The sequence below is a fragment of the Passer montanus genome, unplaced genomic scaffold (assembly GCF_014805655.1).
Source record: "Passer montanus isolate IOZ18808 unplaced genomic scaffold, ASM1480565v1 scaffold20, whole genome shotgun sequence".
Lineage (NCBI taxonomy): Eukaryota > Metazoa > Chordata > Aves > Passeriformes > Passeridae > Passer > Passer montanus.
Window position 1 is genome coordinate 5196376 of NW_024366592.1, and position 14438 is coordinate 5210813.

The 14438-nt window shown below is 39.9% G+C and overlaps 1 protein-coding gene across 1 annotated transcript in view; it reads left to right on the forward strand.

Moving 5' to 3' along the window:
• The window catches only part of ATXN10 (ataxin 10), an 89131-nt gene that overhangs the window by 41019 nt on the left and 33674 nt on the right, over positions 1 to 14438 (forward strand). The window contains exons 7-9 of the mRNA XM_039708249.1: positions 2153 to 2318; positions 5981 to 6089; positions 7810 to 7979. Of these exons, the coding sequence (XP_039564183.1) occupies positions 2153 to 2318; positions 5981 to 6089; positions 7810 to 7979 (445 nt within the window). The remainder of the gene's footprint in view (positions 1 to 2152; positions 2319 to 5980; positions 6090 to 7809; positions 7980 to 14438) is intronic.

Here is a 14438-nt window from a genome sequence, read left to right on the forward strand (position 1 = left end):
GCAGCCCCTGGAGATCCACCTGCAGCCTGTGGAGGAGACCCATGCCAGAGCAGGGGTGTGCCTGTGACCCTGTGGGAGGCTTGTGGAAGGAGGAGCCCACATTGGAGCAGACTGGGTGACCCACTGCAGCAGTTTGAAGAGGACTTCACCCATAGGAGGGATTCACACTGCAGCAGTTTGAAGGGGAGTGTTGCCCATGGGATGGACTCATGCTGGAGAAGTTCATGGAAAACTGTCTCCTGTGGGAGGGACCCCACGGTGCAGCAGGGGATCAACTCCTTTCCCTGAGTAGCAGGACAAACAGTGGGTGATGAACTGAGCATAATCCCCATTGCCTGTCTTCCTTCACCACTGGGGTGGGAGATAGAGCTGGGAAGAGAGGAGTGGGAGGAATGTGTTTTTAAGGTTTTATTTTACTTCTCATTATTCTGCTCTGATTTTATTAGCAATAAATTTAAGTTATATCTCTAATTTTGAGCCTGTTTTGCCCATGACAGTGCTTGGTGGGTGATCTCTCATGGCTCTTATCTAAACCAATGAACCCTTGGTGAAGTTTTCTCTGTCCAGCTAACGTGGGGAGGAGAGGGCAGGGAAGTGAGAGAGGGGCTTTGGTAGGTGCCTGGCATCTGATCAGGGTCAGCCCACTGAAGTACTGGAATAATTCCTTTGTTCATCAGGTCTGTATTCTCAGCCTGTGTTCTTAGCTGAGCATATGCTTGAAAGATTCTAAACTTGGTGAAAACTGACATGTCAAGTCTAGCCCTGTGTCGGTGGAAAATGACAGATCTATGGGCTTGGGTTTTGTATGGAATGCCAAATGGGAAAGCCTTTGGTCAGTGTGGGTGTTGGGGAGCTGGACTCTGGTTGTTTGGAGATGGGCAGGGTTACCTGGCTGTAACCTGCAGGACAAACAGACAGTGAGGAGAGCCCCTGAGAGAGGCTGCTCCAGCCTCCTGCCCGGAGTCTGCCCTTTGCCAAGCGTGCCAGCAGCACTTCTGTGCTGCTGTGTTGAAAAAGCTTTTTGTCCTTCTTCAGCTAATAGTTTAATGCAGCTGTATTAATGACACTGAGAACTGAGTTTAGCAAGGACTAAGTAGCTGTTTTGTGATTAATAGAGGTGGATTCTTGGAGGTTAATAAAGCAATGACTGAGCTTTTTCCACAGAAAAAGACATTTCTCTTCCTCTTCTGACAACCTGCTTCATAAATTTAAAAGAAAAAGCATTTGAGCTATTCCACATGTTTAAATTTGGTTGTTCCATCTGAATTTCAAATACTTCACTGGAAGAAGATCCTGAGCTGGCTTTTGAATTCATTCAGTAAACAGTGCTTTCACAGTTTGAGGGAATGGCAGTGAGACTTCACCAGTCCCTGTGTGCTGGACTGGAGCAGGCACCATAGGAGGGCCATGTCCAAGTCCTACTTCCACAAAATGCTTCTAGTTTGCCCTGACAACGTGAAAGGACATTGGCAATAAAATAACATTAAAGCTGTTAAAATCCCAACCCAAGTAGATTTCACACAGCAGCCTCACTGTGTATCTCATTACTTGCCAACTTCATACATTGAATATCTCTGACTGCTACATGAGTGATTAACTTGGATTTGCTTAGTCCATCTAGTAACAATTATAAAATGACTGTAAAGAACAGAGTGTGCATATCAATTTTTAATTTCCCTGTTTGGCCTCAGAATTGGTTTGGGGTTGTGGGGGAGAGTTAGTGAAGGACTGTGAGCAAGGCAAGGGCTGTGAAAACCTGTGTTTTTCAAACAGAAACTGTCAAATAGTCCGTGCTTATTTTGCTGTGCTTAACAGCTTGTAAGAGGTGGTTTGCTGGAAATTTTAGATATAGGGAATGTGCAATCTCAGTAATGTTAGGACATAAGAAAATATAATTGAAATAGACTTGAGAAAAGTATTAACTGTCTGGCCAGATTGTATTAATTGAATGATGAATTAAATTAATTCTGTACAGAAAAAAAACCCAGCAGACAGAAACTGATTGCCAGTATTCATGAGGCTTGTTAATTTTTAAAAATCCTCTCTGTTACTAGCATGATAATTGTTTTTATCATTTTTCACTACTGCTTATTCTACTGGTAATTGTATGTGGCTCAGTGAATCTGACTAACAAATTATTTTCTGTCTCCAGAGTTACTTTGTTAGAGCTGATGATGGTGAAAGTGAGTGACAAGAACTCAGTTAGCAGTGAAGAAATGAGTGTGTTTGTGAGACATGCTGAGTTCCTTGCAGACTGCTTCCAAGAGAAATGTGGAGCTGTGCTCAAGTTAACTGCTACAGCAGATGCAGAAGATGAGGTATGACTGATAACCATTTAAGTGCTTGAATTTGATGGGATAAATCCTCATTGCCACTGTTGCCCAGGGGGACACACAGAACAGTGTCTTTTCCAGTTTATCTTGGGACAGCAGTGGCAGAGCACACAGTAGAGTCTGTAGAACAGCAGCCAACTTTTGCTTTTAATTTGAGGATGGCAAAGGATATGGTACATTAAAATAAGTCTACCCCATTGTTAAATATTTCAAAATCTAAAAAATGTCAAGTTGTCACATATTTGGATATTTTATTATCTTACCAAGGATCACTTCTATAATTTATTTGAATTGTCAATTGTGATTAATTCTAATTTAAAAGGGCATGTAGTGACAGGGCAAGGGGGAATGGCTTCACACTGACAGAGAGTAAAGATAGATTAAAAGTTAGGAAGAAATTCTTCCCTGTGAGGCTGGTCAGGCCCTGGCAGGGGTTTCCCAGAGTAGCTGTGGCTGCCCCATCCCTGGAAGTGCCCAAGGCCAGGCTGGACAGAGCTTGGAGCAACCTGGGATAATGGAAGGTGTCCCTGCCCAAGGTAGGATGGACTTTAGGGTCCCTTCCAGCTCAGACCCTGACCTGAGCTCAGCTGGCCAGAGCATGGTGCTGATAACACCAAAGTTGTGGGTTTGATCTCTGTGTGGACCATTCATCTAAGAGCTGGACTTGATGATCCATGTGGCTGCCTTTCAGTTCAGAATATTTTGTGATTCTGTGATGACCCTATGATTCAAATGTGAACCAAAATAAAAATATTTGTTCTGTTCATAGATGAGAAGCAGTAATATACATGGAGTCAGAATAATTTTATTTTTAATACAAAACTTATAAGCAATAGTTTCACTTCTAGAAACTCTAGAGTAGAAGCATCATAAATAATTTATTATCTAAGTAAAAACAACATTTATCTTAAACACTTTTATATGATAATGTTAAAAAGTGTTGGACTTGGTTGTTTCTTTGGTTTTTTTTTTGTTTAAACAGGCACAGGAATTTTAAAAGTAGGTTTGAGACGTGTTGTGAAAAAATACCATAAATCACTTTATGGGGAGGTGGTAGTTGGATGTGTTAAAAAAACCCAAAACACAAACCAATAAGCACACAATCTCTTCTTATCTGTCCAAGAAACACAGCCTCCTCCACTGCCCCAGCTGTTTAGTCTAAGTTATGTCAGATAACTTGACTACTTCTGGAAAAGGTACTAACTTGGCAGTGAGAGGACATACACTGAGACAATTGCATCTTTACTCTTTTTCCCCGCCATCCTTTTTTTTTATTCTTTGTGGTTACTTTCCAAACAACTTTCTGTGGTTTCAGTTCATGGAAAAAAAACTATTTGTTTGCACACCAGAAGGAGGTCTCTGTCCAACCAGAGGGTGCTGGGACAGCAGTATTGTGAATATTACTGCATCACTTGCCCTGCTTGACACTGACTTCTTATTCTTCTCTCACATAAACAAGAGGTGTAAGTTGAATATCACTGTTTGGCAGGAAAATGGGGCTTATTGAATAGACAGAAAATAAAAGTCCTAATAGATGAATAAATGGAGGGCAACATGTGTGCATGCATATCTGTGTACACATTGTACACAACATATGTTTGCTGTGGGAAAAGAGAAATGCCAGTCTGAATTCATAAAACTGTTCTTTTCTTGCAAGAAATTATAAAGAATTGCACCAATTTCTCCTCATTTGTATAAGTATTTTTAGGGTTTTTTGTAGCAGTTGTATTTAACTGCAAAAAATGTGGTTGTGCATGTGGAGTCTGTCATTAAAAATGCTTCAGGCAGCATCTGTGATGCTCAGCTTGGCTTTGCTGTGGCCCACAGGCCAAGTGCCTTGCCCAGGCCATGTCTGTAGTAGTAAGCTGCCTTCGACTCCAGAGCTCTGAGGCCACATTTAAAAACTTTTGGGAACAGTTCTTGGACTGGCCCTACTCCCAGAATGTTGTCTGGGTGTCCCATGCACTGTTTAATTTGTTATGTGTAGACACTGCTTTGTTTTCTTAAGGAACATCAGGTCTTGTAGCTTGCATCTTAAGCCCATGAGAAGCTAATCATATGCTTTTGCAGTGCTTAAACCAATGTTTAAAATAGCTTTTCCATTTGAAGCCTGACTTGAGCAGCAGTTTGCTTGCACTAACTTTCAACCATACTTGCAAAATAAAACCCTTCCCTGGACTTAGTTCATCTCTTTATAAGGAACAGGTTTTCTGCATCTTTCTCTAAATACGTTTATTTTTAAAAGTCTTCAGTTATTTCCTTATTTACTTTTCAGATTACATCTGTATCAAGATGTCTGTCAGAGTTCAAATTATTTTGGGTTTTGAAATTCAAAAGGAAGTATTTTCCTTTACTGCCTTTCTTTTGTACAGGTGGAGGGCAAAAAAAAACCCAATTTGGAAAATCAGCAGCAGGGAAGGAGCAATTTTTTTGAACCTAGCAAGTTTCAAATATATATGAAAATTTGGGAGTTTTTTTTATGGTTTTTAAATAATCTGTTCCTCTTAAAAATTGTGAAAAGCTAGTTACTGTCTCTGAAATGCAGTTGGGGTATTATTACTTTGTAACAGGACAATGGCTGATGTATTTAGAGTCTGCCTTTGTGCTGATGAAAGCAGATTATTTAATAATTTAGGACAAGACTTGCACTTTCCTACACCTGTATGGGTTAAAAAATAAAAATACAGCTTTAGTACTTGGACACTATAGCAATTCAGTGTTTTCAAGGAGCAACAAATGAATATAATTGTACTACTTAATTACTGAACACTGTTGTTGATAATTTGAACAACATTATATGGATCCAAAATACTACACTATTGGTAAGTAAACCTTTTTTTTTTTTTTCCTGGACCAGACAAGGCAGTAATAGTTGCTGTGACCAATGTCTGAGCCTTTTCATGGCTACTTGCAGTTTATGTAACAGTCCTGGAGTGGGATCATCTTGCAGACACAGCCTGGCTTTTGAGCAATATGTGGTGTTCCAAATTCTGTCATGTGCTCTTAAGGTATTTTCTGTAAGTGCTGGATTGTCATTATAAGCAGGACCAGCATATTCTGTGAGAAAAAATAGTTCTCTAGCTGAATAAATAATATGCAAATGAAATTGTGTCTCGTACCTAACCAAAATGCTGCATCTCTGATGGCAATCCTATTTACCCAAGAATAATGTAAATTCTCACAGCCAAAGTTTGTTTGACCACAGAACTTTACAGAATTCCTGTGGATAACAAATTGGTGTCTTGCAGGCGGTGTTTGTGTCTTTAAAGTGGAACACTCAGACTGAATAAACTCAAAGAAAACATTTATACAGAAATAATTTTCTCAGCTAGTAATTTTCTGTATTTCTGCTTTTGGAAGCTACTGTGTTTTTGTTAAAATTTTATCCGTTATGGCTCTGTTTTGGTTCCCCCATGATTTTTCAGGCAGATATAACACTAACTGTAGAAAATAAATTACTGCAATCTAATACGTTATTGTTATTTTAGAAAGTTGCCCTAATTTTATATAAATTTATTCTTGGCAGTATGGAAGACCTGCACAGAACCTGAGGAGCTGAGAGTTCCTGCCCCCTGTTTTCATTTCTGAGTTTATGTTTTTATGATAACCTTCATAAGCCATTTTCAGAAATGCAGTTTTCATTCCAGGAAGCACTGGTGACAATTCGTCTTCTCGATGTGCTTTGTGAAATGACCTCAAACAACAGCCAGCTGGAACATCTGCAGGCATTCCCTGGTTTGCTGGAAACAGCTGTAGGTGAGTGAACAGCCACAAGGCTTAACTGTTGGTGCTCAGGGAATGAAAACATGTTTTTCATAACTGGTGGTCATTCTAATTCTGACCTTTGAATGAGACGGTGGAGTTAATCTGCATTTTCAAATATTTGCTTTGTTCCTGGAAGTTTTCTGCTTCTCCACTTTCTCTGCTGGCCTGTGTTGCCCAGCAGAGCCTGGATTCAAGTGTCAGCAGTGTTCTTTTCTTACCGAAAATGTTGCAAGGGACAGCTGCTTCCTACGTTCTTCCACTGGCTGAATGTGTAGAAGACTTGGTCCAAAAAGTAGAGAAAGGACTTTTCTTCCATGCCTATTCCCTTCTGTTTCCCAAATTTCTGAAATTTAAGTGCAGTTTGAATGTTACTAACCAAATCGAGTGACTTTTAAAGGTCAGCTTTAAAGAAGCTAAGAAATAGCAAGGGATGGACTGTACACAGAGAAAGTTATGCCAAGATATTCCAGAGGTGCTCAAGGGAGGAAGGAGGGGTGATACCTAACATGGCCTGTGCTTTTTTACATCTTAGCACTTTGAGATTGAGCTATGCTACCATTTTGTGAGAAAATTGTAAAAGTTTGTGTATTTTTGAGACAAATAATTAAAAACTGAAAAATAAAAAGGTTGAAACAGCTGTTAGTGGTGACTCTTTTGAGATGTTTGGAGGGTTCTTCTTGTAAAAAAAACCCAAACAAGCAATTAAAACCAAATAAAGAAAATACCTCCAGCAACAACAAAAGAAAAACTTAAAAAGCAACCAAACCTCTATTTTTGGTGATGGGTTCTTAGATTTATGTCTTACAGTAAGATGACTAACAACAGGATTTATTTTGTGCATGTGTGTGTGTGTTAAGGAAACTTGAAGCTGATTAGGGGGATGGAGCAGCTCTGCTGTGAGGAGAGGCTGAGACAGTTTGGATTGTTGAGCTTGGAGAAAAGAAGCCTTCTGGAGATCTAATTGTGGCCTTCCAGTACCTGGAGGGAGCCGACAGGAAAGATGGAGAGTTGCTGCTGACAAGGGGCTGTTGTGACAGAACAAGGGGAATGGCTTCAAACTGTTAGGGATTGTGAGGGTGGTCAGACCCTGGCACAGGGTGCCCAGAGAAGCTGTGGCTGCCCATCCCTGGAAACCCAGACTGGATGGGGCTCTGAGCAGCCTGGGACAGTGGAAGGTGTCCCTGACTATGGCAGATGAGGGAAGATGATCTATAAAGTCCTTTCTAACCCAGACTGTTCTGCAGTTCTGTGTACTTGAAATTTCTCATCATGCTACAGTGTCAGGAACAGGCCGAAGAAGAGAGGAAAAAGTGATTTTGTGGTTAGTATGTATTGCTGTGACAAATTCAAACTACAGGAAGTTTTCTAAAAGTCTTGGTTTTAACAATATATGTATGGTGCCAGAATTCTCAACAGCCTACAAATTCTGACTCTTTAGGTGGACATGGATAGCAGCAGCCTTCAGCCTTCATGTGTGAACTATGTAAGGGTGTAAAAAGTGCTCAAAAATGCCTTCTGACATTGGGCTGGTCTTTTATGGTTGGTTATATTAGCCCAAATCACACAATGAGGTAAACTTTCAAAGTTCTTTGACATGATGTTGAATATCAGACGTGATGTTGCTTAGCGTTGAACTCCACAATTAATAATAAAGCTCTGTGCCAAGTGAGACTGATTTTCTCGTGGTAATGTATTAAAATGTTTTCTCTAGATACCCTGAGATTAACTCACCTTGCTGGGAAACAGGCTGTAAATATTTTCACTGCCACACATGCTGTGACAGGGCAGGAGGAAATTTCACATCCAGCCGTTGGGTTCAAATCTCATCTCATTCGTTTGATTGGAAATCTGTGTTACAAGAATAAGGAAAACCAAGACAAGGTGAGCTTGTCCATTTTTCTGGCAGAACTCTGATGTGTAAACAGATGCCTGACTATAAGATAACTGAAGTGTATTGTTGGTGTATAAATTGATTTGTAAATTGTAGAATTGATGGTGTAAAGGAGCCTTTTTTTGTTGTTGTTGTTCGTATTAATTACTATCACAATTATGCTGACTTTTTAATAATAATGTAATGTTTGCCTGCCTACCTTTTGTTTCAGCCCTGGAGAATGCAAGCCAATGCCTAATTCCTTTGTGATTTTCCCTTTTGCACTTTCGTTGAAAAGTTTCAAACTAAATTTCAACTTCACTTTTGAAGAGAAATTGATGTGATTTGTTGCATGAACTTAACTTTAAATCTTTGAATTAGTCTAATGTTTTTTCTCCCTTTTTTATGTCACTGTAAAAATGGAGGTCTGCCTTTATCAAATCACTTGAAACCCTTTATCTTATAATTCCTATATAGAAAATCAGTTTCGTTTTCCATGGGGAAAAAGAGTAAACAGAAGCAAGCTTTAAAGATTTTTTTTTTTTGAGTGATAGAAGATGTGGCTTTCCTCCAGGATTTGTTAGACTATCGTAGTTTCAGCAAGAAAAACACTTCCAAAAGTGTCTTTGTCTGACAAATTCTAGTAATATGATCCTCTGGATGGGTAATATGGGAATGATTTTCCACTTCCTCATTCATATTAAGAGTATGTAATCAAAGCTTTTAATATGTCTGAAAATATTATTAATACTATTAATCACTTTTGCTTAGCTGTGTCTCTGACCCATTATGATGTAATATGTGTTTGTGGAAGTGAAATACATTTTTGTGGAATACCTAATGATAGCAGAGGGGAGGGGGTTGCTTTCATTTTGAAAGGGTTGATTTACAGCTTATTGTGCTTTTTGCTAGGATTTTCAAAGGCCCCTGGAGCAATTAAGCATGCAGGATTAATGTTTTCAGTGGAAGTTGGGTATTAAGTGGCTGTAACCTGCCTGAAAATATTATTGCCTTATGCTGTCTTAAAAAATATTTACATTCTGGTGTGTAATATCATGGTACATTACTTAAGTGCCATTGAAACTTCAGAAATGCCAATTGTATCATACCCTGTTTTCACCTTCAGTTTATTTCATATATTTGAGTTCAAATACATGCACTTGCCATTTGTAAGGCAGTTTTCATACATAAACATGTGTCTATGAGGACAGGACAAGCAGCTGCTATCATTGCACAGACGAGAGTTCTAAGATGAGTTCAGTGTTCAAAGTGGTGCATGGCTCAGACCTAGAACTGGGTTCCCACCTCTCTTCAGACTTGTATCTCACAATATAGGTCTGATTTTGTATCCCTTACTGGATTTACACAGAGTTTGCTGTCTGTATTCAGTCAAAAGCAAGGTAAAAAGGATAGGTTGTGGTTTATGTAACAAGCCAAGTGGCCAGTGCTTGTGAGGGACCTTGGACTTTAGTGGCGGCCACTGCTCTCCTGTGACTTAGAGGAGTGTGTGGGCTGGGGAAGCAGCTTTCTCCCAGGACAGCTTGGATGGGTGCCTTGGAGGAGAGGCTGCATGGCAGGACAAGCCTGGAAACAGCCTTCCCAAAGGCTCTCCAGCAGCACTCTTAGAATTCAGGCTCTTCAATGAACTGAGGTTGTTCATAGTTGTTTTCTCTAATATTTTTCCAAAATTTCCAGTCCCAGTAGAGCCCTTTCTCCAGTAACAATGCTAATGAATTAGTGAATGGAGTAATAGCACACTGCTAATAATAAATAATAAAATAATATAGCCCCTATATTTATAATAGGGGCTGTGTATATGGGAGGGAATATATAATTGGAGAAAAGGAGGTTGTGTGGAGACCTCATAGCAGCCTACAGGGAAGTCAGGGAGGAACTCTTTACCAGGAATTGTAGTGACAGGGACAGATCAAAGGGAAAGGGCTTCAGACTGACAGTGAGTGGGTTTAGATGAGAAATTAGGGAGAGATTCTTGGCTGTCAGGATGGTGAGGCCCTGACACAGGTTGTCCAGAGAAGTTGTGAATGCATCATCCCTGGAAGTGTCCAGACTGGGTGGGGCTTGGAGCAACCTGGTCTAGTGGAAGATGTCCCTGCCCATGGCAGGGGGCTTGGAACATCATTGTCATCTCTAAGGTTTATTCCAGCCCAGGCAATTCCTTGATTTTATTCTGTAAATCTGTAATACAGCCTTAGTGCTTGATGTTGGTTTGCTGAGTTGTTCTGGAAACAAAAGCAGTCCCCAAAGACCTCTGGGGTTTGAACAGTGGCTTGGGGCAAGCTCACCATGGAACAGAGTTGGGTCACTGTGTCCAGGAGCTCTTTCCTGAGTTGAGTGACACCCAGGCTATGTGCCTGCTTGGGTGGGTCCTGCAGTGGGAGTCTCCAAGTTCAGTGGGGCAGATCCACTGCATGGGGTGCAGGTAACAGAGCTAAAGCTGCAGACTGGCTGGAGAGGGATGATAATCTCTGCAAAGGCTGCATTTCCACCTCTCTGTTCATGGTCTCCACCTGCTATAGCAATAATAAATACAGGGGTTTAGTGCACTGGTTTGTTGGCAGTAGAGAAAAGTCTTGTAATGCTTTGGAACAGAGATACCCTACTAATGCAGTATTGCTTCTTCACTTTCTGTTTAAAATCAGTCTTTGTTTTCAGAATGCATTCTTTAATTCCTTTCTTCCTCACAGTTTAGTTCCGCTGCTGTGATAGGTTCTTAAGATTCAAGGGAGTGGGCAGACCCGTGAGCAGTTACTAGCATGGTCTTGCCAGGTTCAATGCCCATTTCCATGTTTGGCAAGGCTGGATAGGTTGGTATATATATTTTTTTATTGTGTTTTGTTTTCTCTTTGGACTGACCCATGTTGGGTCCCTTCATGTCCTGAGTTGCACTAGCTCTTGAGCAGGAGAGAACAACAAACCAAAGTGCTGTACTTGGAACACCAAAGGATAAGCTCAATCCGTCTTGGATCTGCCAGGAGCCTGTGAGGGATGTGCAGTTCCATTCTTTTTTCCTCCTGTGTAGGAGGAAAAGCTGTCAAGAGTTACTGTCATACATGTGTGGTAGTCCTCTGGCTTGTGTTGTGTTACATCTCCTTCAAAGATGCATTGTATGATTTTATCAAATACTCTGAAAGGAAGGAGGTGTGTTCTCAGACTGAGCAAGGGGTGGTGGTTTTGGCTGGTAGGTGATGAATGAAGCTATCAGATGGGAAAAGTGAAAATTCTTCCATACTCACCTTGTTGGACTTGCCTTCTAAACACCTCACTTTTATCATCCGGACAGAACTGATACTGGTTTATTGGGGGAAGGCTTTAAATAGTTATTTTCCACTCCCACTTAAAGAGCTATGACAGGATGGATTAATTCAGCATATCCTGTTGCTTTACTATAGAACTGCTTAATAGAGAGTAAAACTTATAAAAGAAACCTAATGAATGAATTACAGAGGTTATAGTTCTTTATTGTAGAAATGAAACAAATACAAAACAGCTCACAGCAGTTAATCTGCACCCTTGTTTCTGAGTTCCTTTACAAGAATCATATACGTGGAAGGGAAGATGACTGATCTATACCTTATTGTGACATCTAGCTCTGCACAACCTTATTGCCTGTCCCTAAAGCTGCCAAGGACCTTTTAGGGACCATGGATGCCAGTGAACTCCATCATAGCATCCTAATCTTGGAATCTGTTTCTTTGGTAAAGCTGTTCAATTGTTCATATATGGGAAAAAACTAACTATCTAGTTGCCTTTGGTCCTGGCACCTTCTTACCTAGGTAGAGTCACTGTAATGAGATGAACAATTTATGAGGGATAATTTTTTTCATGTGCCTGTGTTTATTTGAGGTGGTAGCAGTGCTTGCTGTAATGCTGTAATGCTGTTTTTTATCAATGCAGAGTTGAAAAAAGGAAGTCTTCTGGGAGGAAAGGGAAAAGAAAAAAATCTTCAACTGTTAAAATTAATCTTAATAAAAGTATAACATATGGATACTATTTAGTGTATCTAAATTAGCTTGGATTTATATGTATATATAGATCTCTAAGCCAAATTGTTTTATATGACACTGGCTTCCTAATTTGAAGACTGTTCTGCCTGAAAATATGAACAAGATTTGACTTGTTTGGAATTCAGTTTTCAATTCCTTTTTCTTTCATGAGGGCAAGCTGTGCAACGAATCCACTTAGTTAGCAAAAGGTGCCAACATCCATAGATCAAACTGTGACCACTCAGATCCTCAACTTCATCTTCTTGCTGTAGTGATTATAAAATAGACAAACTAGTGTTAAAGACACATGCTTTGTTTTTGCACAGACACAGAATAGTTTGGCCTGCAAGGGATTTTAAAACTATCTTGTTTCACCCCCTGCCATGGACAGGGACACCTTCCACTATCCCAGATTGTTCCAAGCCCTGTCCAGCCTGGCCTTAGACATTTCCAGAGATGGGGCAGCCACAACCTCTCTGGGCAACCTGTGTCAGGGTCTCATGACCCTCACAGGGAAGAATGTCTTCATAATACCTAATCTAAACTTTTATCCTCTTTCAGTTTGACCTTTCACTATACTAAGTTATTTAACAAAAGGTTCTTTCTCACCTAAGGTTTTTAGAAAAACTCCATGAGGTTATCTGTTCTTCTTCAAGATTAATGTGACTTTTTAAAAATAATTATATTCTGGCATAGGAGGATTTGAAATTACTTGCAGGGAAGATCATCCCACATTTAACTGCATATGCTGTTCAGAGGTGGTGGGGGGAGTACTAAACCTCTCGGATTTCTTAAGTAGAAACTTGCATCATTGTGATTTCACTTGAAAGCTTGATCATACAAAGAATGGAAAGTTAAAAAAGGAAACAAGCTGGCTCTGTGTGCATTTCCAAAGAGTCAGTACCAACTTGTAGGCTTTCTGGCTTCCTTTTGACTCTGGATGTTGGTGGGTTTTTTGAGCTCTCTTTGGTGTTGAACCGTATCATCATAGTGGTACAGCACAGGACTCCAGCCCTTTTTAAAGGAAGGCTTGGTGCAACAGTGTCAAACAGCTGTTTCCAGACCTCTTTCAGCACTTACTTAAGTGTTGAAACTGCATCTGTAGCATTTATTTTTCATGTGCCTGTTGAAGGTGTAAAATACTCATTTTCCCAGACAAAAATCTAAAAATAAGGTAATTGACCTTTATAAGAGTTCTCAAGAGATTTCTGCAACTTCTTTCCTGGTCCAGCAGGCTGAGTAATAGTTGTCATAGCTGTGGTAACTACTTCAAACATGAATCAAGCTTGGTATTCACCAAAGGGTTTTGTGCTGTTGCTCTTTCCTTTCTTCATCTTCAAATGATTCTGTAAGGTGTGGATTATTAAAATTCTAGTCACTTGAGAAATCTTTAGAGATACTCAGAGATTTTTTGTTGTTACTTGTATCATACTCAGTGAAGTGAAGAGCACCATATCAACTAAAAACATTTTACTAGGTGGTGAAGAACTGAAATTTGTTTGGAGTACACAATGTTAGAAGAACTTACTGAAGTAACACCTTCTGATGTGGTTAATACTTTTTTTAGAGAGGTTCAGATCATCTAATGTACCCTGTATTGCAGGAAAGGGGTTTATCTGTGGTTCCTGGGGTTTGCCAGTGGTATGGATTGCTGGAACCAGGAACCCCATATGTGGGAGAGCATCTGCCTTTCTGAATGCTCTGGCTCAGATCTGAGCTATTAAGCCATATTCTTCCCACTTTTACTGATATCAGATACAAGTGACATATTTTCCAGTATTACAAGAAGAAGTTTCATCAGTTTTCTGTGTTGTTTTTCATTGTCCTAACCTAAACATGAACTGAATTTCACCATCTTCTCTAAACAGCCATCCTGCATACAATCTCTTCAGGATGTTTTGTTTATTGGGTTTTGGGTTTTTTTTAAAGCTGCACCAGACTTCACAAAGGGCTGATGTTATAATGCTGTGTTGAATGTGATCCTTTTTGGATATACAGCTTTCTTCTCTTTCCACTTAAAAGAGGTTGTGCTGGGCTGATGTTACAATGCTGTGAGTGTTGGTTGTGATCCTTTTTGGATATATAGCTTTCTTCTCTTTCCACTTAAAAGAGGTTGTGCTTGCTATTTTAATTACCCTGAGAGGCACAGGAATAATCCCTTTTTTCATCTGTTTCCTGAGAAGTGACTGTGTTTTGGTTACTGTGAGATACTAAACTTTCGACTTATACCTTTATGACAATCATGAAGTTTATAGGAACCAGCATAAAAATAATATTATTTTCTTTTAAGTGTTGAGATTTGGCCATCACTGCTTACAATGTAGCTCAGTTCACATTTTGAAATAAAATAGTTTCATGGAGTAAATAACGAAGCATGACATGTGAAGGACGACATTTTGTGGTGAATTTACTGCAGTAACTTGGTTTTAGTGGCATTCAGGGTGAGGAGAGCACCAAGGAGATGCT